At 41.7% G+C, this 26,287-nt stretch overlaps 4 protein-coding genes across 12 annotated transcripts in view; 2 read left to right on the top strand and 2 right to left on the bottom strand.

Annotated features, from left to right (window-relative positions):
- The window catches only part of LOC108881900 (class I histocompatibility antigen, F10 alpha chain), a 272,592-nt gene that overhangs the window by 15,595 nt on the left and 230,710 nt on the right, over window positions 1-26,287 (bottom strand). The window lies entirely within an intron of this gene.
- LOC108881899 (tapasin) lies at window positions 1,517-5,555 on the top strand. Its single transcript, XM_018674098.2, has 8 exons — window positions 1,517-1,701; window positions 2,675-2,860; window positions 3,008-3,256; window positions 3,343-3,702; window positions 3,856-4,179; window positions 4,376-4,477; window positions 4,652-4,680; window positions 4,769-5,555. The coding sequence occupies exons 1-8, from the start codon at window positions 1,641-1,643 to the stop codon at window positions 4,778-4,780; spliced, it is 1,323 nt and encodes a 440-aa protein (XP_018529614.1). The 5' UTR covers window positions 1,517-1,640; the 3' UTR covers window positions 4,781-5,555.
- Window positions 7,327-15,717, top strand: daxx (death-domain associated protein). Of its 4 annotated transcripts, none has more exons than XM_018674109.2 (11): window positions 7,327-7,464; window positions 8,797-9,042; window positions 9,182-9,628; window positions 10,018-10,149; window positions 10,279-10,395; window positions 10,956-11,187; window positions 11,471-11,637; window positions 11,753-11,924; window positions 12,116-12,599; window positions 12,714-12,849; window positions 13,623-15,717. In XM_018674109.2, exons 2-11 carry the CDS (start codon window positions 8,818-8,820, stop codon window positions 13,680-13,682), a joined length of 2,172 nt encoding a protein of 723 aa, XP_018529625.1. In that variant the 5' UTR covers window positions 7,327-7,464; window positions 8,797-8,817; the 3' UTR covers window positions 13,683-15,717. The 4 variants fall into 4 exon arrangements, with proteins under 4 accessions (XP_018529625.1, XP_018529624.1, XP_018529626.1 ...); XM_018674108.2 differs by having other exon boundaries at window positions 7,330-7,464; window positions 8,800-9,042; XM_018674110.2 differs by lacking the exon at window positions 7,327-7,464 and adding an exon at window positions 7,552-8,043.
- Window positions 17,195-25,717, bottom strand: zbtb22b (zinc finger and BTB domain containing 22b). Its single transcript, XM_018674106.2, is given in 5 exon segments — window positions 17,195-22,925; window positions 23,265-23,543; window positions 23,788-24,537; window positions 25,483-25,611; window positions 25,613-25,717. Coding segments are annotated over 5 exon segments (2,385 nt in total). The 3' UTR covers window positions 17,195-21,803.

The raw sequence follows: 26,287 nt of genomic DNA, 5'->3' as shown, positions 1-26,287 counted from the left end.
CTAACAAAGATGGAAGACAAACACACACTCCCTCTCTGACCAGGTAGTCGCTGCAGGGCAAACTGACTGTCAGTGTTTGATTTCAAATATAGTATATATAGTATATTAAGAGACTCTGTGTTATGTGTCTTAATGATGGTTTGATCAATTGTTTTCAAGAAATTAAGTCTGTCAAAGGGACAAAATACTTTCATTATCTGTAACAGGCAGACGTTGTGCATCACACTGAACCTGCCCTCGTTCCTTCTGTCTCTCTGTCCAGCCCTGGTGTTTCTGTTTCTGATGTGAAATAACGAACTAAACCTGGTATAATCAAACCTCTGTATTATGAACAGCTGCCTTTTCAGGACTCAGTGTCAGAGCTCCACCATCAGGCAGAAACAGGACACTCCTCTGTTCTGGGAAACATGATGAGTCTGTTAGGTTTCGTTTTTCTATAGATGACAAACAGTCCTGACATGATTTGCAGAAATTGGCGCTCAAACCAGGAACAAAGAGCGGGTTATGGTTGTTATGTTATTTGTCCGTCAGGTCACTGAAGCCTCTTCTGCTTCTTGTTCTGTCACATTCCTCTGATGCCCAGAAATACCTTTCTGTACAGACTTAATCAAAGAGGAGCATAAGTAAAACTTCAGTCATGTAAGACTGAATCATAAACCAAGTGTGTGGATATGGCTTTAAATCAAAGAGAAACTGCATCATATGAAGGAAAATAACTTATCTGATTATTTTATTAAATGGAAATAAGATGCTCTCATCATAAAAACTAATTTGTTTGCAATTTGCATGAACAAAAAAAACATTCTGCCCAACTCTGGCTCACAGAAAACCATGAGCTTGATGTGTTGAATTTAGTTTATAACCATCATAAAAAGAGACTGAACTTGGTAACTTGGAAACTTCTCTTGCTGAGATGCAGATAAAACCAAAAGCTGTATGTGTGGTTTTATGGAGGTTGTTCAAGACCTATTATCGTTTCTGTTTCTCTTGTCCTCATCTGACCTCGGTTCACACTGACCGGATTCTCTTCCTCAAAGTTTGCTTCCTCACACGTCTCCTTGTTTCTCAGTATAATCTCCATTTTCTGGATTAAAGGAGTCATTCTGCAAATAATCCAGGTGAGTACACGCTCTAACCGACTGTAGTTATAATAAAACTCAACTGCAGGAGGTTTAGGTGAAGAAGAAGAGACCAAGGAAGCAAACGAAGGATGCATAAAGGTAGTGGATCGTGTCCGGACCATAGACTGTGTAGTCCAGACCGAGGCCCGGTGGATTATTGCTTGTCAGAGGGCGCCACCTATCTGTAGCTCTGCAGAACCTCTCAGTGCACAGTTTAAAATATTTCAGACAGTTTGCTTTCAGGTTGTATTAAAAGGTTTGTCTTTCATTTTCTTTTCTTTTATTCTTTGATTTAGTTTGATTTATTTTCAAAGCCTCTGCAACTTACATTTGAAATTCTTACAAGTTGCGCTTTTATTTTGAAATTATTACCGGATTTTGTTTTGCTCTAGTTAATGTGTCAGGGTCGGTGAAAGTGAAACTAAAGCGAACCTGGGTTTTGCAGGGGAAATCCGCCGCTTTAGTCCGTATTGTAACAGCAGAAAACAGTATCTGACATCCGAGGGGAGACGAACAACAATGACGGACTTTTCTACAATTTATAAACTGTCTCTGGTCGCAGTTACCTGCCTCATACAAGGTAGGTTTACCTGTCCACGTTTTTCCTTTGCTGCTCTGACAAAATACACGAAACTGAGCAAATACTTTGATGCACAGGTTAATAACATATCTAACGCTTTATCCCGGTGTTCCAGTTTAACTGTTCTCGTGTCATGAAACATGTAATCCAAACTCCATTACAAAATGGGCACGGCTAGTGTTAATTTACATATAGTTGATTGTAGCATATTTTTAGAGTATTATATAAGACTTTTTTCATACACATAGGAGTCGTAGTTTATTTCGGCTAAATGCAAATGTATCTAAACATCTGTCTAGTATAATTTGGGAGGGAAGTGTGCAAAACAACTTGAACTTTAACTTTCAGTTTCAGGCTATTAAAATACAGTAAAATATCAGTCTTTGTAAGATATATGTATGCCGAATTTAGCACAAGACACAGTAATGTGGTGAAACGTGTTAATTGTAGTCCTAGGCCAGTGTAAGGTTGTTTTTACATTGTTGGACTTTGTAATTTCAGGATATTTCTAAATGAAGTTTGGTGTGAAGCGTTCAGTGCAGTTGTGCGCGCCCTCTCCTGGTCGAAACGGGTATTACACCTTGTGCGGTTGTGTTCATTTTAGTTTAATCAAACAAACAACTAAAATTCAATAAATGTGAGTCTATATAAGAATAGAGAGAGATCAAAATGAGAAATATAAGTGTAGATTTCTGAGATACTGCCTGTCCTGTCAGACATGAAAATGCAGGAGAATAAAAACACGACTCTGAGGTGTGGAAACACTTGAGAGAAAAAGCCACAACCTATTTGGTTTCACCAAAGAGGATCAGTGTTTTCTTTTATTTCCAACTTCTATTTAATGTAACTGTAGCAGATTATTCTTGTAAAATGTTTTGTGTGCTACCACAGAGGACACATTGCTCTGGACCTTTGTTAGTGTAATCTGATTATTACACTCATGTTAAACTCATTTTTTGTGTTAAATCTGCAGCGTGCAGCAGCAGCTGCCCGGTGTTGGAGTGCTGGTTTGTGCAGGAGAAGGCCGGTCGAGGAGGAGGTTTAACTGCAGCTACGACTCAGGAAAAATCTCTGCTTCACGTCAGAACAGACCCAAACAGAGCAGAGTCCCGACACACTCCATCTGATATCAACCCTGACAGAGTCTACTTTGTTACAGGTGGGTTTAACATGATTCTGTAACTGTAATCTGTAATGTATCAGAAAATAAAAGTATTGTGGTTTATTGTTTTCTTTTCAAGCAGGCCTAATATTTATGTAAACCAGGACCATGTACATGTTACCCTCCTGCTTCCTCTGTCCTCAGACCCAGCTGCCACTCTCTGCCACCGCTCCCTCAACCCTCCCAAAGGCTCCATCAAGAAGCCCCAGTGTGAGATCAACCCCTTCCTGCCGCAGATCTCCAGCCTCAAATGGGTCACTCCACTCACAGACTCTGCCTTCAGCCCCATGTACCTGCAAGCTGATTGGTATTCAGCCGCACTACAGGGGCTCAACAAGCAGATGGGTGTTTCCACTATCATGCGTGCTCCCACAGCGTCTAAGGAGAACAATGGTAAAGACTAAGATGTTCAGAAACTGGAAAAGTGTCTTATCTCAGTCGTATTTGGTAGTTTGACTCTCTCGTCTCTGTGTCCTCAGTGGTCCTGAGTGTCACCAGTAAAACAGTCTCGGTGAAGGCCAGGCTCGGGAAGCCGGTGCTGCTGGACTGTGGCTTCTGGGTCGACCCGTCCTCGCCTCTGGCCGGGATGGGTTTTGCCGTCGAGTGGCGCTACCAGTTCAGAGGCGAGGGCCGACTTGTTCTGGCGTATGACGGGAAGACGGACCGCCTGGCCGACACACAGGAGGAAGGAGCCATGCTGGACTTCGAGGGTTTGCACACGAAGGGAAACGCATCCCTAATCCTGCAGGAGGCTAAAGTGCGTCACTCCGGGACGTACATTTGTACAGTGTATCTGCCGTTCCTTCTGGCTCAGACGGCGATGGAGCTTGACATTGTTGGTGAGGGAAAAGATGGTAGTTTTTGGAGCCTTTTTCAAGCACTACTCAAGAGGAAATGTGTTAATAATCCAAATCCAAGAGTAACATAATTAACTTTCTCTTTAATTAATGTTTGCTTTTCTTGCTCATCTGCTCTTTTCTCCTTCTACCCAGAACCTCCATCCCTCTCCATCCACCCCTCCCCTCTGCCCCTCGCTGTTCCCGGCCAGACTTTGGTTGTCCAGTGTGAAGCGTCCGGCTTCGCCCCCCTCTCCCTGGAGCTGAGCTGGGAGTTTAAAGGCGCTGATGGGAAAACCAGGCCCCTGGAGACGAGCAGCGTAACGGGCCACAGGCAGGCCTGGGATGGCACCTTTGGGCAGACCGCACGGCTGGAGCTCGACGTCTCAAAAATGGACCTGGGCACAGGTGGAGAGCTCACCTGTGTGGCTGTCCACCCTGGAGGCACACGACGGGCCAGCACGACCCTCAGTGTCATCGGTAACATGCGAGAATTTGGTTGTTGGTTTAAGACATGAGTAGGAAATGAAACTAGAGCAACAATCTCATTAATTTAAGTTGAGGTAAAAGTGGTTATTGAGTTTTAAGTCTCAGTTTAAAAGTTGAATTGTATGTTTATTATTTTCATTTGTTTTTAATCCAATGAAACTTGAATTCTGTCTTTTTTTCTTTTCAGGGTTCAGTACTCCCACTATTGAGGACTCAATGGCGATGGTTGGTGTGGCATTAGTGCTTTATGGTCTCATCAAGTTTGTGTCCTGGACCTTTACAAGCTCAGGTATCAAATAAAACGACGACAATAAGCCAGAAAACATCTTTATATACTGACAGTAATAATTATTAATTTAAATCACCTGCACTGTAGGCTACTTAAAGACAATATATCTGTACAAATATTCATTTTTGTGTCTTAACTTTTTATCTTTGTCTTGTGTTTTTTCACTGTGTTTAGGCTCAGACCAGGCTGATAAACCAGATAAGGTAATAATAATAATTCTGAATGTGACTTTACATAAATGTTTCTGTTTGTCCTCGTCTCCTCTCAGTAATAACCTTTGTCCTCTCACAGAAAGAGAAGTAAAGAAGAATAAAGTCGACTGATGTGGATGTGTGATACTGAGCCACTGTTGTCTGTTGGAGGGGAGTTTCAGGAGCGACTGTTCACCTGTTTGTGCTGACAGTTATTTTTAGTTTAGTGATACATTTTTAGTTTTTTTCTACAGATCTGCTGGGACGCCTGCTCGCGCTCATTCTCACTTAATTCTGTTTAAACTGTTGTTTTCATTTTGTTTTTTACAGAGAAGGTTTAATCTTCCAAAGGTTAAGGGGGTTTCTGCTCAGTTTAAAAAAAACAAAAAACTGTTGTGTCATTTTTTTAATCTTCTTTTTTTAAAGTGATGTAATGTTTCATTCTCTCAGTGTTTTATACTGATTTTTTTTTTCACAAACACTGGAAAAGACCCAACAAGTTACACTCTCCTGTGCTAACAGCCCCAAAAAATCACAGATGAAGGATTAGACCTGGGCGTGTCCAAACTGTCCAAACTTGCAGACTTAATTCTATTTTTGTAAATACATGAAAAATAATGTATGTATATTCTGTCATCACATGTTGCTGTTTTTTATTTTATTGTGTGTGTGTGTGTGTGTGTGTTGTTCAGACTAAAGTAGGAATGATGCTCTGTCCATTACTAAAACTGAAGATACAGCCTGGGCTCATTCAAAATAAAATGTCCACACAAGTGCTTCCCACTTGTGTGGACATTTTAATGGTACAAAAAGAGCACATCATAAAAATGGGAATGAAAATTCATAAGTGAAGTATCATGGGTACAATAAAAACATTTCTTAAAACACGCCTCCTCCAGTTTCTTCTTTCTACACATTGTTTAAAAATAACCTGAAAATACTCTCATGTATTTTTATGACAGGGGAAGGTGTAAGAGTTAAACTGTGGTTTAGTGCAGTTTATGTCATTGAGCAGAAAGTTAATATGTTTTGTGTTACTTCTGTTTCTGGTGGGTGGGGGAGAATGGTCTGACATTGTTAGAGCTACTTCTATACAGATTGTTATTGGCAGACCAATGATGGGTGATGAGGTAGGAATGTGGGAATAAAAGGTTAAAAAAAAAACCTCAAAACACTGAAGCTCGAGGAAACTGAACAGATGAACTGAGGGGGACACGAGGAGGGCGAGGACAACAGGGCAGACAATCAAACAGGCAGGAAACACACAGGGGCAGGAAGTGAAACCAAACAGCACACACACAGAGGAAATTACTACAAAATAAAAGTCCAGAAAATCACACAGAAGCAGATCATGACATTACTTTATACTTGTACTGAACTGTAAAGACTGTTGTTGAGTTTGATGGTTTAACAGGTGATTAAGCAGGAATACAGCAAACAATGGTCACTTTGTACAATGACGGGCCACAGACGAGTGTGAATGGGCATCTACATATGGTGATGAGTGTTCAGGGAGGGAAGCAGCACGGTGGTGGTTGTGGTTGTGTTATATGCAAAAGAAATTAGACAAGAGTTTGACCATTTTACAGAGCTCCAGATACACTTTTCAGTTTAAACAAGAACTTATTTTTCAGGAGTGAGACATTATTAATAGGACTTCTCATTTTTAGATTAGTTTACACAAATGTGAATACTGTGCATTTCTTAATGACTACATGTTTTAATTTACATACACATTTGTTTTTTTTAGACTGTTCCTGTAACTGCTTTACATTGAATCCAACCCAGATAAAGTCTGTCTAATATAATCTGTATTTTGTAGTATAAAATAGTTTTAATAGGTTTTAATTAATTATTAGACTTAGTTAATTTAGTGGTTGTTACAGAGAGTATAATTTTGTAGTGAAGATGTAGCCTATATAATTTTATTTATTTACAATGTGGGTGATAGACTGGAGTATCTGGTCACACAATTAGGCCTATAACAAGGGTATTTATATATATATATATATATATATATATATATATTTGCAGCAACTTTTTTGCAGGTAGGTACCCAACTCATTTTCCTTGTGTGAGATATATACGTATTTTTGTTGTGTGACTCTAAACTGTTGTCCATGTTTTTAAAAAAAATGAATGGTTTGTAAAGGTTTAACTTTATGTCTTTTCAGAGTTGAAGGAGTGCTCCATCCTGTTACATCCTACCAGGTTCAGCAGTGGATTCTTGGATGGGATGGATGAAGCTATGAATGAAGGGATTGATCTTTCCAGACCTCTGTACACAGCTGTTTTAAAAAACAAAAAGGTAATTTCAAATTGAATCTAAGAAAGAAATTATTATGTATATATTGTATTATATTGTCAAAAATGCATGGTGTTATTCATGCAGTTCCTACAATGTTTTTTCCGTAGATGGAGGAGAAACCAAAGGCTGTGGGGTTGCCTTCACTTACTAGTGCTGTGAAAGTGGACGTGAAGAAGGAGGTTGGTGCAATTTGTTCTACCAAGTCACCGGAGTGCAACTTAATGGAGACAGATGAGTTTCACGCAGCAGTCTGGACAAGTCATTTTGTATATATCATGAATTTGTAAGAAAAGCGCCACCCAGCGGCTGACTGGCGCCAACTTTTACACAGAGCCTCAGTGAAGTATGGGAAACTACAGGATATGAATTCTACACTTCCTGTTTTGACCGCAACCCATGGGGAGTTGTTTCTTTATGACTTGCACATTATTTTAATAACTTGATCACAGGAGTCCATGGGAATCACATCATAGGCGGAGTTCAAACAAGTAGGTTTCGCATATTTCGCAATTTACGGACAAAATCTTGGCGAACTGTGTGTGGCTTTTACCAGGAGATTTAGCTAAATTTGAAGTTGTTGAATGAGTGATGTACAATGTAGGAGCATAGATGTATAATAAGACTTACAAGCAGGCAATGTGAAGGAGTTACTGGCCAAAATACTCTCAGCTCGACTACAGCGCCTTTATCCAATGGCTATCGACGTTACTGACCGTCAACCAATCAGAGGCGTTGATGCTGACAGGACTTTAGCGGGTACATTTTCGATCTCGACTCGACAGCAAGACAAGTAGACGAGCATTGTTTTGGTAAATAGAAAGTCTGGGGGATTAAAAACACGATTTTATAGAGCACCTCGGACCCGTCAGTTTAACGAATTATGTGATTTTAAAGAATCCAGCATGCGGACTTTTCTTTTGGTTCGTTTATTTTCTTACTTCGCAAAGTCCAAGCGCTAACTAGCTGCCTGGTGCTAATGTTAGCTAACTCTAACAGTGTTTTAACGATGCATCGTGGCGGACCTTTATCTCCCTTTGTTGTCACGTCTAACTGCTCATAAACAAGAGGTGGGTGTTTCTTTCATAACGACAACTTCTCTGTACATTTTCATGTGAGTTTAACGAGCTGCCATCGAGCTCCACCACTTCACTGTTTAGTTTCACTTGTAGTTAAGATTCGTCTCCTGTTGGTTTCGGTTCCCATAAACAACATCGTGCTGATGTTAATAGATTATTTGCTTTGTCACGACTGAAGCTATAATGTTCAAGCATCGTGGCAAAATTCACAAGTACGTATTTTAATGCTGGGCTGTGTTTGGGAGGATACTCTGATCAAACATAACTATTTTCACGACAAACGTTTGAGTTTGTAAAATAATAAATGATGGTGACAAATGCGTTTTCAAATAGTTCTAGTATATAATAGTCTGGTCAGAAATCTGAGACACAGAATAGCTGAAGCTGAAGTTACAGCCATTTAAATGTAAACAATTATTATATATTAAATTATTTTTCTGTCTGTTAATTCATGTTCCTGTAGATGTGTTTTTGGGATCGGATCAGTATGAAATAAACAGTATTTAATTTTTTGGCCATCATCAGTTATTCTTCAACTATCCATTTTGTCAAAAACATCAGAAAATTGATTAAACTGCCCACTATGATTTTCCAGAGCCCGATGTGATGTCTTTAAATGTTTTATTTTGTCCGACCAACATCCAAAACTACTGAACTACTACTTCTGAACTATTGGTTTAAACTGTCGGACGCTTGTGACCTCCTGTGTTATCAGTTTCCCTCATCAACATTATTTTCTGAAAGCAGAAACAATCAACATTTTGGATGGCGGTGGCTCCCGCCTCGATGGCGGATAAGATCATAGTCCTTGACGACGATGAAGAGGAGAGTCCTCAGCCCTCCTGTGCTACCCCCACCTCGCCCCCTGAGCATGTCTCGCCTGTCCAAGCTCAGCAGCCAACTCCCACTCACATTACCCAGTCTCCTTTTGCCTCAGCGAAGAAGCAAACCCATGTTCTTCAGGCAGAGAATGAGAGGTTGTTCACTGAGGTGAGTTTACATGAAGGCACGTGAACAGTACATTGAAACAGGCTGTGAAGTGGAACTGAATTATAATGTGCTTTTGCGTGTCCTTCCTCTGTCACCTTATCTTCTCATCCTTCCTGTTTTATTTTCTGCTTCCTCCCAGTTTGTGGATCACTGCTCGCCCCTTACCCAGGACTGCCCCGAGGTCTTGACCTTCCTCCAAACCAAACACTCCAAGGCCTCTCCCGAGTATCTGTCATCCGTGGAGTTCAGGAACACCCTGGGACGATGTTTGACTCGCGCTCAGGCCAACCGCTCTAAAACATTTGTCTACATCAATGAACTGTGCACTGTACTCAGGCAGCATGCTGCCAAGAAGAGGCAGACCCTCACTAAAGTTGAGCCCGGGTCTTCTACCTCAACATCAAGTACTCTCCAATCTACCTCTGTTACGCTCAAAAGTAAAGACAAGACTAAAGGTAAGATGGATGAGGAGGAGAAAGGAGTGAAACTGGAAGATGAGCAACCTTCCACCTCAGGGCTGCAGGAGAACAACAAAGAGGAGGAACAAGAAGCACAGAAAAAGGCAAAGAGGGCATCCAGGAAACAGGTAAGTGTTGAACATTAGTTGGTGGGAGTAGTATTGTTTTTGTCTGATAATGACCTTAAAAGGATTCAGCTGCCAAATATAATTATTGTTTACAAAACGTTTTTCAAAAGTTGCTGCAGTGATGATGAAGTCCTTTTCATAAATGTAGAACAGATAATGAAATCCCATTGGAGAGCATTTCTAAATCAATTCACTGTGTAGTAAATGGACTTGTGATGGCTTTTTAAAATGTGTCTTGATTTTTGAAGGCCATATAAAAACGTTATAATTCTCCTCCCTTCATTTTCCTTTCACCCTTGAGGTGCAACACAAACACAAACTTGGACTCATCAGAACTCTGTGTATAGGAACACGTCTGACTCTTTATGTCTGTTCTTAATGGATCTCAGATAGCGTACCTGGAGAACCTCCTGAAGGTGTACAACAGTGAGATCTGCCGACTGCAGCAGGCTGAGCTGAGTTTAGACGACCTGGGAGCTGAGGACTCTTTGTACATCCAGGAGCACAAGCTCAAACGCAAGGTCAGGCTGGGGTTTGATGTGGGACTCCACCAGGCTCCAGTCACAAATTAAATCTGTAAAGAGAAGGATTACACCAGGTTGTGTGACAGTAGTCAGACCTCTTTGTTCTCTCCCCTGCTTCTCTTCCAGATGATGAAAATTTATGAAAAGCTGTGTGAACTAAAGGGCTGCGACACGTTAACAGGACGAGTCATTGAGCAGAGGATCACCTACAGAGGCACTCGTTATCCTGAGATCAACAGAAGGGTGAGCTGGCTTTTAATGTGACTGGATCAACATGTTATTTAATCTGAGTCCTGCTCTCAGCCTGGGCTCTGAAAGTTAACAGGTTGCAATAATTATTATACGACTATATAATTCCTTTAGAGTTATTGTAACCTAGTAGTAATCCCATAGTAGATTACTAATGACCTCTAATCCTCTCTCACACACATCAGCGTAGAGTATTAATTTTACCTGCACTGATCCTACAAAAATTTGACAGTTACGGATTAAAACTTGTAGTTTTGAATCAGGATGTTTAGTATTTAAGTACGTAAATTTAACAGTCAAACATTTAGGTACATGTAAGTACCAGATCTGACCCTGAATCAGCAGATAACCAGTGTTAAAGGACTGAGACATCATAGTTTATTCAGTGGTAGCAGTTTCTTTCTCTAAGTCTGAAACAAACTTACAGGATGTAAGAAGAAGTGTGTAATCATGTCTGAGGTTTGAACTGGACTGTGCTCAGGCTCTTTCATTTGACATTACTGTGAAACTGATATGCTCCTGATCCTGTACCCTACGTTCCTCCCTCATATCAGATCGAGCGTTTCATAAACAGTCCCGAGGCACAGAGGAACCCTCCAGATTACCCAGACATCCTCCAGCAGGTGCTGCGTGCCAACGAACGCCACAACCTTTGCCTGAGCAGAAAACAGCTGAACCAGATAGCCCAGGACGCCTTCAGAGAGACCGGGAGTCGCATGCAGGAGAGACGTCACCTGGACCTGGTTTACAACTTCGGCTCACATCTCACTGACAACTACAAACCTGGTAAGGCTTTGAGCAGGGGTAAAAATTCTGCTGTGACTGAGAAAACATTTCCAGCCGACTACTTTCTGACAGACAAGTCACGTCACCCACACTTTTTATATTTTCATAAAGCTCATTGACATTAACAAGCAACATCAGACAAATGTTTACAATATCTCTACCATATTAATACAATGCACAGTTGTGCACACACCTCATCCATTCCTTCATCAGTTCCTTCATTTCCACCACCGTCTCACACTTGCTCTTGTCTCTCTCCTCTTCTCTCCGTCACCCTCTAAAGCTTCAGACCCAGCTCTTTCGGACCCTGCACTGCTGCGAAAGCTGCGATCGAACAGAGAAGTGGCTCTATCCCATCTGGAGGAGGTCATCACCAAATACGCTGTCAAACAAGAGGACACAGAGGAGCAGGAGAGGAACAAACGACTGGAGAAAGACAAGCAGAAAGAGGTATGATTGACGTAAAGGACACAGTCACCACTGACAGGGTCTTCTTTAATTCACTCTCCCCCTTCCATCTACTCATTTTCTGGTCCTGTCCGACACTTGCACATCTTATTTTCAGGGCAACAAATCAGAAAAGGGAGAAGGAACTAAAGAGGTGAATGGAGTGGCAGAGGAGGAAGAAGAAATGGAGGAAGAAGAGGGGGAGGAGGATGATGATGATGAAGAAGATGAATCCTCTGATCCAGACATAGAGGAGGAGATCCAGGCCAGCACTCAGCAGGATGGACCAGGTCAGAGCGTAGATGTTAATTCACACGTTTTAATGGTAAATCCAGTGTTTAGTCAGTTTCATGTCTGGTCCAACTGAGTCACACATTTGCGTTAACACATAAAATTTCAGGTTTGCAGTGCATGTGTGAAAGCAGGTATTTTGTATTTTTGAGAAAGCTATTAAATCGCTTTAATTTTCCTTTTTCTATAGACGATGATGAGAATGAGGAGGACAACAGTAACGAGGCGGAGCAAGCAGGAGATGACGCCAACAAGGAGGATCAGACAGACGGGTTGTCAGAAAGCGCTAAAGACGAGGAAGAAGAGCCAGTCACAAGTGGACTCAGTCCTCTTACTGATGACAGCAAGTCCCAGATCTCTCTGTCTGACATCCCCTCCCCTAGAGACAGCCCCAGCCAATCAGAGGCCATGCAGACTGATAACCAGACGCCTCTGTCTAATGGTAACCTTGCAGGATTAGAGGAACCTGTGGATTCCTCCAGTCATGAGCCTGCATCCAATGGGGTGTCTTTACCCCTGTCACCAGCAGTGATCTTAGAAAAATGTGACATACAGACCACCAACGGCACGTCGCCGCCGCCCAGCCCCAGAACCACGAGGAGCCAGAAGAGGAAGAGGGAGGAAATTACGTCAGGGAACTCCCAAAATACAAAGCACATAATCACACAAAACAGGTACTGTTGGGTTTAAGGTGATAGATTAGGACTGCATGACAATACTTATATTGTTGCTTCTACCTCTTTACTTCTCTCACCGTCTGACTCTACGTCCATCCCTCCTCCTCTCAGTGAGGTAGATATCTCTCTGGATATGGGCGTCGTTAGCTGCAATTCTCCACATCAGGCAGAGTCTACCCGAGCAGACACTCCGAACCAGGAACTGGTCAGCAGCTCCCAGTCGACGCCGCCTCCTAAGAAAAACAAGGTGAGCAGAATGAATGGTTAATGAGAGTTCAGGGGTGATGATGATGAGGATTATACATCCAAAACCTGGAGCTTAGTTTGTCCTTTTATATTTAGAAAGTAAAATAAACCATCCTTTATTCCTCCCTGTCCCCCAGTTAGAAGAACCAGACGGGGAGTGTTTTTACATGGACGTGATGTTTACATGTAACACTTGATAAATACCAGTATCCTGGTTACTGTTTACATGTTTGGGTTTCTGAAAATTGCTAACATACTGTGTTCACATGGACTGATACTCATGTCCATGTTAACAGACTTGATATGTCATTTATGGAAAAAAAGGTCAAATTTTACAATGCACAGAAACTACTATATATGTTATGATTTTTCTCAAGTAGATATTTTCACATCACAGATTCTTTTAATGAAAAAATATAAATTATTCAAGAGGAGCAGACCAATTTAAACTGAGTTTCACACAGAGTTAATGTTTCTGTCGAGCTACAGACTGTGTTTCCTGCTACAAGTAGATGTTATTGCGCCCCAGTTTACAGTAAACAAGTTCCGATCTGATCAGAATATTCTAGGAGGGAAATTTAAATGCAAAATAGGAAAATCTGGCACAACTTCACCTATGTCCAGGGTGCATGGAGATGGGGAAAAGACTGAGGAGGCCAAAACGTGTTCTTTTAAATATGTTAAATGACGACTGATGAAGGCCACAGCCAAAATATGTTGTTTACTAATTATTGTTGTGTACAGATTTCCCTAACTGTGAACACACTGTTCCAGGTCAACGTGGCGACCCAGTGTGACCCAGATGAGATCATCGTCCTGTCAGATTCAGAGTGACCTTTGACCTCTCCGTGCACTGCAGGATTCTTCCACTGCTCACCTTTATTCTGGGACTGTTGGCTCGTAAGAGTAGGAGAAAGCCGAATAGTTGTGAAAGTGCTGATGTAAATGCAATCTGAACAGTCAATATCAAGCTCTAACAAACACAGAACAACCAGTGACAGCTGTCGAAGACAAGGAAAACCAAGTATTAAGTACCTCATGTCACTTGATCACATATAACCAAACAAAAGCCAAGACACATGTTTTTTTTGTAAGTAACTTAAATAAAACGCTTGTGACTTAACACTTGAGGGAAATCCAGAGTTAACAGGATGTGGATTTTTTTTGACGATGCAGCAGTGACCTCATCTGAATCTTTCAGGTGATACGACCAGTCAAGACGTCTGTTTCAGTGCAACACTACTAACACTTCTGTGGTACCGCTTGGAAGTAGCATTGAAAGAGAGTTAAAAATATTTCTCCTGGGATGACTGTCCCCTGGACTTGAACCCTGAACTTTAGTTACTGCGCTTTAGGTAAGAAACCAGTGCCTGAAAACATGAACTGTGCAGTTGGACTCTCGACTGGCGAGGGCTGCAATAGTTTAACCTTTTTATATTTTCAGTCGCTTTTTTCATTAAAGGAGAGGGGTGTGGTGGTTTGTATAAACGGAACTTTGAGATGACATTGTTTTACTTGCTGTTGCTATTTATGATGTGTTTTGAGTGAGTGAGCTGTGTGGCGGTTTGTACTCTGATGTTAGACGTGTCAACTGCGGCAATGATAATAGAGTGACCGTGACATTTTCGACTTTTCTTTTAATGGTTCCTCGTTAAACATATCTCTATTTTTAGATTTAAAATAAAGTAAGATGCTTTCTTCACTCAGAACTGTGGCTGCAGCAGTCTAACAGAATATTTTCCAGTTTATTTGAATGATGAGCCTCATATTTTATGGTTTTCTTACTGTCAACAAAAGCAAAAAAGATCAAAACTATTGATTAATCTTGACTTAATAACGTAACTTAGACTGTGGTTAACCCAAAAACTCGCTATTGCATCAAATGTAGATTAATCCGACTCATCATGTTTGCTAAAAACTAGAGTGTCCAGCTGCTTCTTTTTTTCTTTAAAAAAAAGAAAAGAAAGAAACTTTGCATTTGTGACCCATTTTTTCAGACTGACGTCTGCAGTACGAACCTGGTCAGAAAGTGTTGAGATGGATAAACACAGTTTGTTTTGGTCTTTTCATGGGGTTTGTTGACAGTAAGGAAAATATGGGACACTGCCAGGTTCAACATTTCAAAACAAAATAAAGGAAGTTCAGTATCTCTTTAAATGTATCTCAGATAGAGTTGAGTCTCGTCATGACACAGATGAACTCGACCTGTGTTTCTGTCCTGGCCCAGATATCTACATTCAGATCTGTTCAGCCATTTAAAAGATCGTAATCAGTTTAATGACTAAATAATAAAAAACATCCTCAAAAATTACTTTTAAATCCAGCTTTATTCTGTCACTACTATCATTAATTTTCTGTTTTGTCAGGTACATTCTTGTGCCCACCTGGGTATTTGGATGAATTTAAACCTTAAGTTGACATTTCTACCACATTTAAAACAATGTTTGTTTTTTTGTTTCTAGTTGTTTTTATATGCAGTAGTGTTGCGCTTATGATCTCCAGAGTTTAACGAAGAATATTTTTGTGTTCTATGTTTTTAATTCTGGTCCCTGCACTAGTGTGGTGATGGTTGTCTGGGACTTTTGGTGAGGGGAAAAATGTTAAACTTTTTCTCCCTATAACAATCCCTTTTTTTTTCACCTGAAACCTACTTTTATTACATTTTAACCACACAGCTTAACTTATGTTTTGGGGTAAATGTTCTTTTCAAAATGAAAGAAGAATGATGAAAATGAACGTAGACCTGGAATGTAGTTATCGTAGCTACGATTTATTGGGCCTCATTTATGCAGAGGAGTGATCCATCATTCACTGTGAATTTGTTTCTTTTTCATTTTTGATAAAATAAATGATGCATTTTCTTATATAAGGCCTCTGTGTCACAAACTGGGATTTTTACCTGTTCTTGTACTAAATATATTGAATACTGCAAAGGCTGCAGATTTATTTTTATTTGTCATTGGGTAAATATAATTTCTAGATGCAGTTTAGGCTCTCCACTGGTTGATATTCCCACAGATCACACCACTGTTTAAACCTGCAGTTTGTAGTTGTAGCTGCAGGCGCACAGAGTCCATACACTAGATCTCCAACTTAATTTAGTGGATCAGGCGTCAGCTATGATGTAACTGATCCACAAAAAGCAAACTTTCTTCATCTATGTAGTAAAAGTAGTAAAGTTAAAGTACTGGGTTGGCCCCTCTGACTGACAGATTATTATATATGACATCTTTAGATGATTAACACAACACTTATGTACAGTTTTATTTTAAACATATTCACCTGATAAATCTGAGGGGTCGTGGGATGATTAATAAGAGAGGAGAGAAGAAAAAAAGTTGATGTTCACAAATTTATATACTTTTTCTCTAATCTGATTTTTGCTCAGATTTTGGATTAACTGAACATTTATTGACTTGATAACGTGTGAGACGTTTAAAGGGAAAATCACTACTGACAACGAAGACGTCAGAGGCCAATTCATCTTTAACCGTTAATTGTATTTCAAAATGTCGGCGCAGTGACGCAATAGAGTTCTGGGTCTGAACTCCGGGGTTTGTCTGTGTGGAGGTTAAATGTTCTCCCTGTGCCTGCGGGTTTCTCTTTTCTCCTACAGTCCAAACACATTCAGGTTAATTAGAAACTCTTAACTGCCCTCAGGTGTGAATAGTTGTCTAAATATCAGCCCTGAGACAGACCGGCGACCTGTCCAGGTTTACCCCGCTTCTCTCCCTCTGTTAGCCGGGACTCGCTCCATTAGCTACACCGCTAACAGTAAGCGGTATTGCTAATGGATTACCGCATTTTCAAAAGCGAATTATAGCTTCATCTTAAAAGTAACCAGTAACTGACGCTGTCAAATTATTTTAGCGACGAATATTTCCTTCTGAAATGTAATGAGGTGAAGTAAAAGTAGCATAAAATAGTACAAGTACCTCAAAAAGTACAGTAGCTACAGGAACTAGCTAAATGGAACAGGTGTAACTAACGACATTAATCACGGCTCTGCTACATTTCGAGGTCCTGCTGAGCCATTCATAGAGAAAAATGCTGTTAAAAGACAGTGAAAACCGCAAGTCAAAGATTCAAAGTGTCATGGCTGACATTTTAAAAATAAATAAAAACTCATTTTTACCTTGTGAAGCTGCATTGTACAGTAGTCAGGCCAATCACAGACTGGCACCTCAATTACACATGAAAGACACATCCACATGAAAGAAGAACCCTCATTAATTAAATTACTTACACCTGTTTGACAGGTGAGAAAGTGTCTGTTGGTTTAAACCTAAAACAAATAGAGACCATGATTTATTTATGTTCTCGGAGACATGAAAAGAGACAGTCAGTTAATTGCACCAAATAATTTATTAATCCATTATTTTTGATACAGGGCAGCAGTGAATATTAATGTACTGCAGTTTCTTACATTATTAGTTTCACTCAGGAGTTACATAAAAATGTCTATTGACAGCTGTCGTTTTCTGTTCAACAATCAACTGGTCCATCTGAAGACATGTAGGAAGTTGTGTAATGTACAAAAATAATAATAAAAAACCCTCAAGTCTAGTTTTCAGCAGCAGCTTTGAGTTCTCCGAGCTGATCCTTCCATCTTTATATTTCTATCAATACAGGAATGTCGAACTCTTCTATACAGAGCTAAAGATACCATTTGGTTGTTTTTTATTTTCTGTTGTTGGTCAGAAAGTGTTTTAGTGTGTTGGTGCAGCAGCAGGTGAAGCTGCAGAGCTGCTGGAGACAGAGCAATAAATCACACAATGGTCATTTTAATCCATTATTCAGAATAAGACGTGTGAAGCCTGGAGTCAGAACATGTGAAGAAGAGCCAGCTGAGGCCACCAGGGGAGCATTTAGCAAATAAAAAATGTAAATTCTCTTTGGTTTTTTATTTATTTTGTCATAAATTAGGCATCAGAAGATAAGATATACTTCCAGGCAGCTGTATGCTAAATTTTTATATCATAACAATTTACAAATTTGGGTAAGTCTCCTATAAATTGAGGGATTTAGATAAAATGGTTATTCTTGCAGTGCACAGCTGCATATTATAAAGTCATATGTAACTCCTGCTGCTCTTTTACTAAATCCAAGTTTCACCTTCCTGTGAAGAGGGTTAAACCTGACACAGGTGGAGGACTGACCAGTAGTACTTTCTTTAATTACTAGATATTAAAAAAACTGATTATTCTGTCTTCTCCTGCTCACAGGTAGAGACTAAGAATTCACACATTTCTGACTGAGCCTTCTCTGAACACAAAACCCTTCTGTCTCCTCATGTGTTCCCGTTATTGATGAGTAAACAACAACAAATAAATGTGCTCATCTTGTTCATGTACATTCACTCTCAGTGAAAATGATCTATATATGAATGTTTAAAAGCTTTAGAGTGTTGGCACACTTCAAATGTGGTGAAGTCCACACCTAAGAAAAACATTAGACACATGTCTCACACACTCTGCTCTGATACACATCCAGTGTTTTCTCTGCAGCTCTGTAGTCGATCAGTGGAGCAAACAAACAGGAACAGATGTGAAACCAAAATTACCACAACAACTGGAGCAGAGTCACAGAGGAAACACTGGAGGTCACACCTCACAGATCACTGAACACATACAAAAGCCAACAGTCCGTTCACTTAGACCAAGCTCCAAACCTGCATAATAAAAACATCCAAACCTTCACAGAAGGTAAAACATTCAGATCCTCCATAGCTTTGCTTTATGTGACTGGAAATGTAAAACATCTCTGAAGGCATGCAAAATGTTGAAGAGGTCACGTGTGATATTTATTCCACTGCTAATTGTCCTGTGCTGTAGCTACACCGGCACACTGAAGTATGATTTATACAGTTTGATTTGGTTACAGTATGTTAGAGATAAGACTGAAACAATAATGCAGCTACATATCTTCACAAACCTTGACTTGAGTTATATTTTGTTGAATTACGTAGTTTTTCTTTTAAAATGAATCAGATTTTTACACTTAGATTACATCTGAATAACATGTTGAAACTAATGCTATGATAACAAGTATCAGCAATAATGCACAATATGGTGTCCTGATGAAAGAAAATCAGTCTAAACTGCTGATTATATTCCTCTTCTCTTCAGGTGCTAATAATGATCAACAGCTCTGTCCTGTGGGGGATGGGAGATTATTTTACACCTAAAACGTAAACAACAACTTTGACGTTAGAGTGTTTCTTTTAATGGGTCTGTAAGTTTCTGTATCTGGACAGAAATAGGAATGTATCATTTATTAGCTTCTACTGTGGCCACTTATACAAACAACGACAAAACAAAAACAAACACGACATAAAAAAGCTATGTTTTTACTTTAAGCTGTATTTTTTAGCATTTATTTATATTTTAAGTTTCCTAATACTACATTTTAATTACCAGTCAAACAGAAGTGAGCGTTTTCCACGGTGTAAATATACTTATCAGCACAGTAGGTTTTAAAAAGGTGTTTGTTTGAGAATGATGTGAGCACTATATGTTTTGTTTCCACTGTCAGATCGACAGAAACAGGAATAATCAGTGTTGAAGGAGCAGGTCAACGTGCTGGTAACGGCACCTGAACCTAACATCCCATTCATAAAACACGTCGACAAACAAATGACAAACACGACCTTCTTCACAAACAAAACCTATTCTGTGTTTTAATGGAAAAACAAAGGCAGTACAGTATTTAAACTGTGCACTCTCTGTGGTGAATTACGCCTGCCACGGTGTCTTTTCAGTAGTTGTACCAGCACATGTTCAGTATGGTCCCTAAATGCATCACAGAGTGCTGATATTATGTCTACAACAGTCCCAGTATAGGTACAGCACAGAACTAATAGTGTGTTTTAACCACAGCAGAGTCCAAACAGAGCGTGAACTTTGTGTTCAGTGGAGAACTGTAAAAGAGAAACTATGAGGTTACCTGTATATGAGGTTCAAAATAAACGTACCTGTATTTCAATCAGGCATCTTAAGAGAAAGAACATTTTTGTTTTTGTGAGTAAACAAAGATGAACTTCAAGTCCTGAGCTCCCATAAATAAATTGGCACCAAAACTATCTGCAGTTCAGTCTCTCCCCAAATATTTATTCAGCAGTGGTTAAACAGTGGGAGACAAAAAACCAACCAAACCAGTCTTTAGCTTATGTTTCAAACAAGTGTCCTCTTCATAACATAGTCACCAAGACAAGGACGAAAACCAAAACCACTGCTGATAAATATGAAGAAAGACAGAAACACTGCTTGGCTCTTTTACCAATACAAAGACAAACGTTCTCTTAACATTTATAAACTCCCGGGGAGGTCAGGACCTTCACAACTCAATGATGCTTCTAAAACTACTAGAAAAAAAACACCAGTGGAAAATACTGCAAACTGAAGTCAAGTGATTCTACACAAAGAGGAAAATGAAACGTAGAGCACTCTTCATAGCAAAATGTCGTCAAGTAAAAAGAATAAAATAAGTGACTTGTTTGTGTGCTACTGAAAAAGGAGGTTTTCTCTTCAATTGGGTCCATAACTTGTTCAAAATCTACTTCAACCATTCAGAGGAGGTATACACACTATACACTGTATAGCTTAGATAAAATTACCATCTACCAGCACCAGGTGTCCCAAAGCCTCCTTGATGCTTCTCGATAAGATGCATCATACAATATGTCTGGATAGTTTCTGGGAAACTCAGTGCAGAACAATTTCAAAAACTTTCTCTTGAACCGATCAACTCTTTCCAAAAGCAAAACCAGACGGCAGCAAACGCATCAGTATTTAAAGTTAGTATCTGTTCCAGGTCTGATGACATACAGTATACCTCTATATATTTACAGTAAGAATAATATACTCCTCAAAGCACGAGAACTCTGAGTGATAAAGTAAGAAAGTGAAAGCAGGTAACAGCAGCAAAACTGGCGAATGAATGAGCAGCCAACAGACACAACTGTTCCCGTCTGGTGAACATCCTTCCCTGTACACATGTCGGGGGTCTATCAGGCTTCCCTTGTGATGAGGATAAATGATTGTGCCTCAATTGTGATCCAAGATGAGTTTTAGGCAAAGCAGCACCGTAGTATCATCTAAAACAACATGGCAGTGCTGACAGTTTGTTACATGGGGCACTGAGGCAGGAAAAGATGATCACTGCTGCTGCTGAGGAATTTAAAAAACACAAACCTGCAACGTTTAAATTGTCTGAGCTTCACGAGGCCTGAAGCTTTGAAATCTGTTAAAATCCTTGTACCTATTTTCTGAAAACATCAGCGTCTCTGTGTGAATCTTTTCTTTCTTTTCTATATTCTCCTGCAGATTTGTGTTTTTCTTCTGATTACAGCAATAAATCACAATACAATACTGCAGAAGATCACAGCAATTTAGAACAGCCATTTTTCTACTCTACTGATACTATAATGTTGCCACAGAAGGTAACTGTTAGTGAAGCACTGTCTTTTCATTTTTGGTTTCCTCTCGACACGCACACATTCTTCCACAAGAACAAAAAAATAAAACTTTGATAACATCTTAGATATTTAAAACAATAGCTTACTCACTGAGACAAAAGGTCCATTTTTTATGAGGCCACTTTTCGGAGGCAAGTTTCCTAAAGTCCTTGCGGTACAAGAACTGCAGATAACTTCAGATAGAATCAGCAAAACCACAAGTCTATCTGAGAAACTTCACACCACAACAGTCGACTGGAATCTCAAAGTGTCATTTTTCTGTAAACACCTACAGGTTCTTTAGGTTGTGTGTCCAACAGGAGCCTCACCTGATCTCCCCATTCTTTACACAGTACACACTTCCTGCTTGAAACGCTGAGTGTTGGCAGTTAAAGGTGTTTCAGAGGAGCACCGCACTTCTTTTTACAATCCTTCCAAAAACAGCAGCAGGAACCGAGCTCACCAAGAGGCACCCGTTGGACATGACACACAATTTTGGTTTAAGTCACGCTGCTGTCATTGGCACTGACTTCACACACGTCTTCATCACACACACCTCGGCCCAGCCCTAGACCACCGAACATCCCAGATCCCTGACCCTGACCTGGACTCTGAGAGACCACTCCTAGAAGCGCCCCTGCGGCCACGTTGTTGGTCAGAGCAGCACTGCTGCTGTTACTCACACTGTTGTTACTGCTGCTGCTTCCTGTGGCCGAGACGCCGCCGTGCTGCGGTGACAGAACAGCGCCGGAAAGATGCGGAGAAGAAACAGACACTCCTCCTCTCCCTCCTCCTCCTCCCAGAATATTACCCTGACCTCCTTCGCCTGCAGACAGGAGGAGGTGAGGGGAGGAAATCAAATCAGGCCCATCCTCACCTCCACCTCCCCCTCTTCTCCCTCCCTCGCCGCTGCTCCCACCTTCCCCGCCATCCCCCAGGCCGCTGCGCCTCTCGCAGTGCGAGCGGTGCCTCATGAAGCTGTCGCGCCACATGAACTTCTTGCCACAGCCGAGGCAGTCGTACGGCTTGAGGCCTGTGTGCGTCTTCATGTGCTCTGTGAGGTGATGCTTCATCTTGAACTTCTTGGCACAGACGGGGCAGTGGAAAGGCCTCAGATCCAGGTGCATGTTAATGTGGCGGTCCCTCATGCTCTTGTGGGTGAAGGTCTTCCCACAGTGGCACATGAACACTTTCCCTGAACCCCCGGTGCTGCTGTTGCTGCCACTGCTGCCACTCCCACCTCCAATCCCCCCACTGTCCATGCCATCAGCTCCCAAACCGCTCTGCACCGACAGGTGGACCGCACCGTGCTCCAGACCGGGACCTTTGAAAGAGGCTCCTCCGATCATACCACCAGCCATCCCCAGGGGAGGGGCGGCAGCGTCCAGAGAGAGTCCGGAGGCCTGGCTGTAGAGGAGGATCTGGTTCCCCTGCATGTCCAGGGGGAAGAGCTGGGCCCGGGCCGTGGCTGCAGACTGGACCTGGCCCAGCAGAGCTGAAACGGCACGGTTGGCGCTCTGGCTCTGACCTGCAGCGCTGTCATGAAGGTGCTGCGCTAACGTCTGGTCCATTAAACTGCCTTCGAACTTGAGGTAGTCTTCTGAAGACTGGCAGTAGTCCATCTGGAGGCACAGAGGGAGAGAAAACTTTAAATGTAGCTCAGTGAAAAGAAAACTATTTTAACCTACTTGGAGAGACAATTTGACACTTTGCAAAACTGCAAATGGGATTTTACACCATAGAAGTTTTAAAAAACATATTTCCTTTGCACTTCGCCCAGGTACAGGTGGCTGTATTTCTCTAACACCTGAAGCTGCTTGAGCTTTGTTGTGTAGTAAAAACAGACACTGCACTAGTTTTCAACAGGCCTCATTAATTTTCCTACTGAAAAACTTCTGTTTTGAGAATACTGTGAAAGATGCTACATGCACACAGTTTGTTTAAAGTGACTCTCAGCTCACCTGTGAGTCCATGTCGTTCTCGGCTCGGCCTCCCAGCTCGGCTGAAAGGCTCCTGACGTTGGAGATGTTGAAGTCGCTTCTCTCCCTCTCTCTGGTCAGCTCCACTTCCCTCTCATCCTCGTCCTCCTCGTCCTCTCCTCCCTCCTCCCCGGACACTACGATGAGGTCGTCGTCCTCCGTGCGTTCGGTTTTCACCACCACCCACTGTTTGCGAGGCATGATGCTGGGCTGGCTGTAGGTGGGACGCTTCTGAGACGGCAACGCTGAATCCTCCCCATCCTGCAAATTGAGATATTTCACATTTTAATATAATTATCATAAGATATCTGGTCTTTGTTGGTAAAAACTTACTATCAGCTTTTAAGGTTCAAGGACAAGCAGCTAGAATTTTTTTTATTTAATTTTTTAATGGAAGGAAAACCTGGAAAGAACCAAAGTTGTGTTAAATAAAAAAAAAAATTCAGAATAAAAGTTTGAACATGAATTAAAGAGATCAGTGTCAGCTCACACTGTGAACACTCACCTGATAGGAGGACACACCAAAGCTGTCGCTGACCCCGACTTCCTGCTCTGACACTGAGCTCATTTTCTTCCTCCTCCCGCTGCCTCCTCCTCTTCCTCTCTTCCTCTGGTGGTACAGCACCTCCTCCTCTTCCTCCTCTACTTCCTCCTCCTCTTCCTCAATAAGAAAGGCCTCCTCCCCTCCAGATGGGGTGCAGTAGCTGGGGGTGTTGCTAGCCCCACCTCCGTCCACTGAAGCCCCAGCTGCAGCTGCACCGCCTCCCCCAAAACTGCTCCCGTCCCTGGGGCTGAAGTAGTTGGTGCTGCTGGGAGACTGGCTCTCGCTCACGGACGGGCGGCTGGGAGGTTGAGAGGCACGCTGGGGCTCGTTGGACTCCACGACCTGAGCTTGACCACCACCATTAGCACCATCACCACCAGCTCCATTACCACCAGCTGCACCACCGTCGCCATTACTGCTGCTGCACCCGGGGTTAGCCGACCCCGCTCCTCCTCCGACGCTGGCTCTGTCCTGCGCACCACCTCCTCCACTGCTCCCTCCTCCGGCTGCAGCTCGGCCCTCCTTCAGCAGCTCCGTGCATTTGTCCACAATGTGCCACATCTGCAGGACGCTGCCCACCGTGAGGTAGTTGACGATATCCTCGCGTAGCATCCGGAGCTGACCGGTGTAGGCGCAGCTCAGCACGCTCTCGAACGCCAGGGGGTCCATCACCGCCGGGATGGAGACTGTAGACATGTTCTTCAGTAGGACCTGGAGAACAATGATATATCACATTAATGCATCTATCAGCTTCTCCCACTCCCTCTTCTCTCTCTTATTTGTCATGTAAAATTCACCTGCTGGTCACAGTCCAGGTGCGAGTTAATTAGCTCCATGCACGGACAGTAAATGTGTCTGCCAGCCCATCAGACAGAAAACCGGGGCCTGATACAACCTCCCACAAAGTGTGAGTAAAACTAGTCTCTGGCAGATGAGTAAGGAACTTGGAACAGAAAAATAAAAAGCATAAAAAACAGGATATACAGACAGATAATTCAAGTGTCTGTGTGAGGCTGCTGTCACACTGCAGCCCTTTATTCTCTATTCTAAATTTATGCTCATATCTGATTAATCTTCAAAGACGCTTATCATTGTCTGTGATCATAAGAAATAACAGGAAGCAATTTTCACACAGACTTAATGTCTCTGGCACATCCAAAATTCAGTGCAATAAAGCACAGATGACTGTAATTAACATTAAGTTAAGTAGATCTCATGGTAGTAGAAAGATATGAGAAAAATTGGGGAAAGAAATGCAAATGAACTGCACCGGAGTTCCTCTACATCAGCAAAAAAATATCAGACTATTCATTTTTTGGATCAACTGTACCTTTTCTGATATTTAAAGTACACATAAATACATCCAGTTCTAATAAAGATGAGATTAAATGTTTAAATGATATAAACTGACAGAGACATTAGGCACTGAGTGTTGACTGAAGTGTGTCGCACCCCCTTAGTCTAATCAGGTCAACTACCTCCCTTTGAATCTATAATGATTTTCATTACTGTGTCTCCTCTTTGTAGCTGCGACTAAATCCAGTATAACCTGCAGGTTGCAGGCGCCTGAATCTTATTTTGAAACAGATTTTCTACAAGGTCCAGGTCAGAAATGGATGAATGAGACTCCATGTAACTTTCCACCACCTCTCCCACCTGGTCGTGGAAGTAGGGCGAGGACGCGGCCAGGACGCAGCGGTGGGCCTTGAAGACTTGTCCCTGGACGTGGATGGAGAGGTCACAGAGCCTGCCCTCCTCTCTCTGCCGGTTCAGGCTGTCCAGCACCTGAGGCCTGAGCGCTGGGGAAGCACACCTGCACCATCGAGCCAGATGTGTCGCTGGGAGCTGAGCTGCTGCTGCTGCTGCCCACTTCCATGGGCAGGGACTGCATCTGGGTGGTAGAAAAACTTTCATGACTCCCAAGTTTTGCTAAATTCAGCTGAATTTCTAAACTAAACGCTTAACAGTCCCCTCATTAAGCCATTAATGTTATGTTTTTATCAAATAAAAACAGCTGATATTACCTGATAACCCACGGTTATGTCTCACCCTGACTAATCCTCAAGGTTGACACTTTCTTGTGTAATCACATCTCTATTCTTGATCAGATATACATGGAGGAGGAGGGAGGTGATACATGCAGAGAGAACAGTGGCCAATCAGAGAAGAAGTTGACTTGATGCATGTTTTCACTGAGAAAAGACGTAAATTAGTCCCACTTGAGACAGCCTTGTGAAGTCTGTTTGCTGGATGTCAGTCATAGTCTAAGTGTATTCCCATGCACCATATACACCTCATGTATCAGGCTGTACTTAATGACAACAGAATAATAAGTAGATCAACAGTGTCAGTTGCAGAACCTCCTGATTAATACATCAACAGAAATTCACATCACACACACACGACCACTTTTTGTTGCTGTGTGTTATCAGTGCAGGAGAAAATCAACAGCTGGAGCACA

Source organism: Lates calcarifer, linkage group LG3 (genome assembly GCF_001640805.2).
Source record: "Lates calcarifer isolate ASB-BC8 linkage group LG3, TLL_Latcal_v3, whole genome shotgun sequence".
Taxonomy (NCBI): domain Eukaryota; kingdom Metazoa; phylum Chordata; class Actinopteri; family Centropomidae; genus Lates; species Lates calcarifer.
The sequence above is the reverse complement of the archived record's forward strand: the minus strand, read 5'-3'. Positions and strand labels throughout refer to the sequence as shown.

Excerpts from the sequence above, each read along its gene's own strand:
- LOC108881899 (XM_018674098.2), top strand. The coding sequence starts at position 1,641 with ATGACGGACTTTTCTACAATTTATAAACTGTCTCTGGTCGCAGTTACC. Across the intron at positions 3,257-3,342 it reads AGCGTCTAAGGAGAACAATG|TGGTCCTGAGTGTCACCAGT; the intron begins GTAAAGACTAAG and ends CTGTGTCCTCAG. Across the intron at positions 4,180-4,375 it reads CACGACCCTCAGTGTCATCG|GGTTCAGTACTCCCACTATT; the intron begins GTAACATGCGAG and ends TTTTCTTTTCAG.
- daxx (XM_018674109.2), top strand. The coding sequence starts at position 8,818 with ATGGCGGTGGCTCCCGCCTCGATGGCGGATAAGATCATAGTCCTTGAC. Across the intron at positions 10,396-10,955 it reads ATCCTGAGATCAACAGAAGG|ATCGAGCGTTTCATAAACAG; the intron begins GTGAGCTGGCTT and ends CCCTCATATCAG. Across the intron at positions 11,188-11,470 it reads CACTGACAACTACAAACCTG|CTTCAGACCCAGCTCTTTCG; the intron begins GTAAGGCTTTGA and ends CACCCTCTAAAG.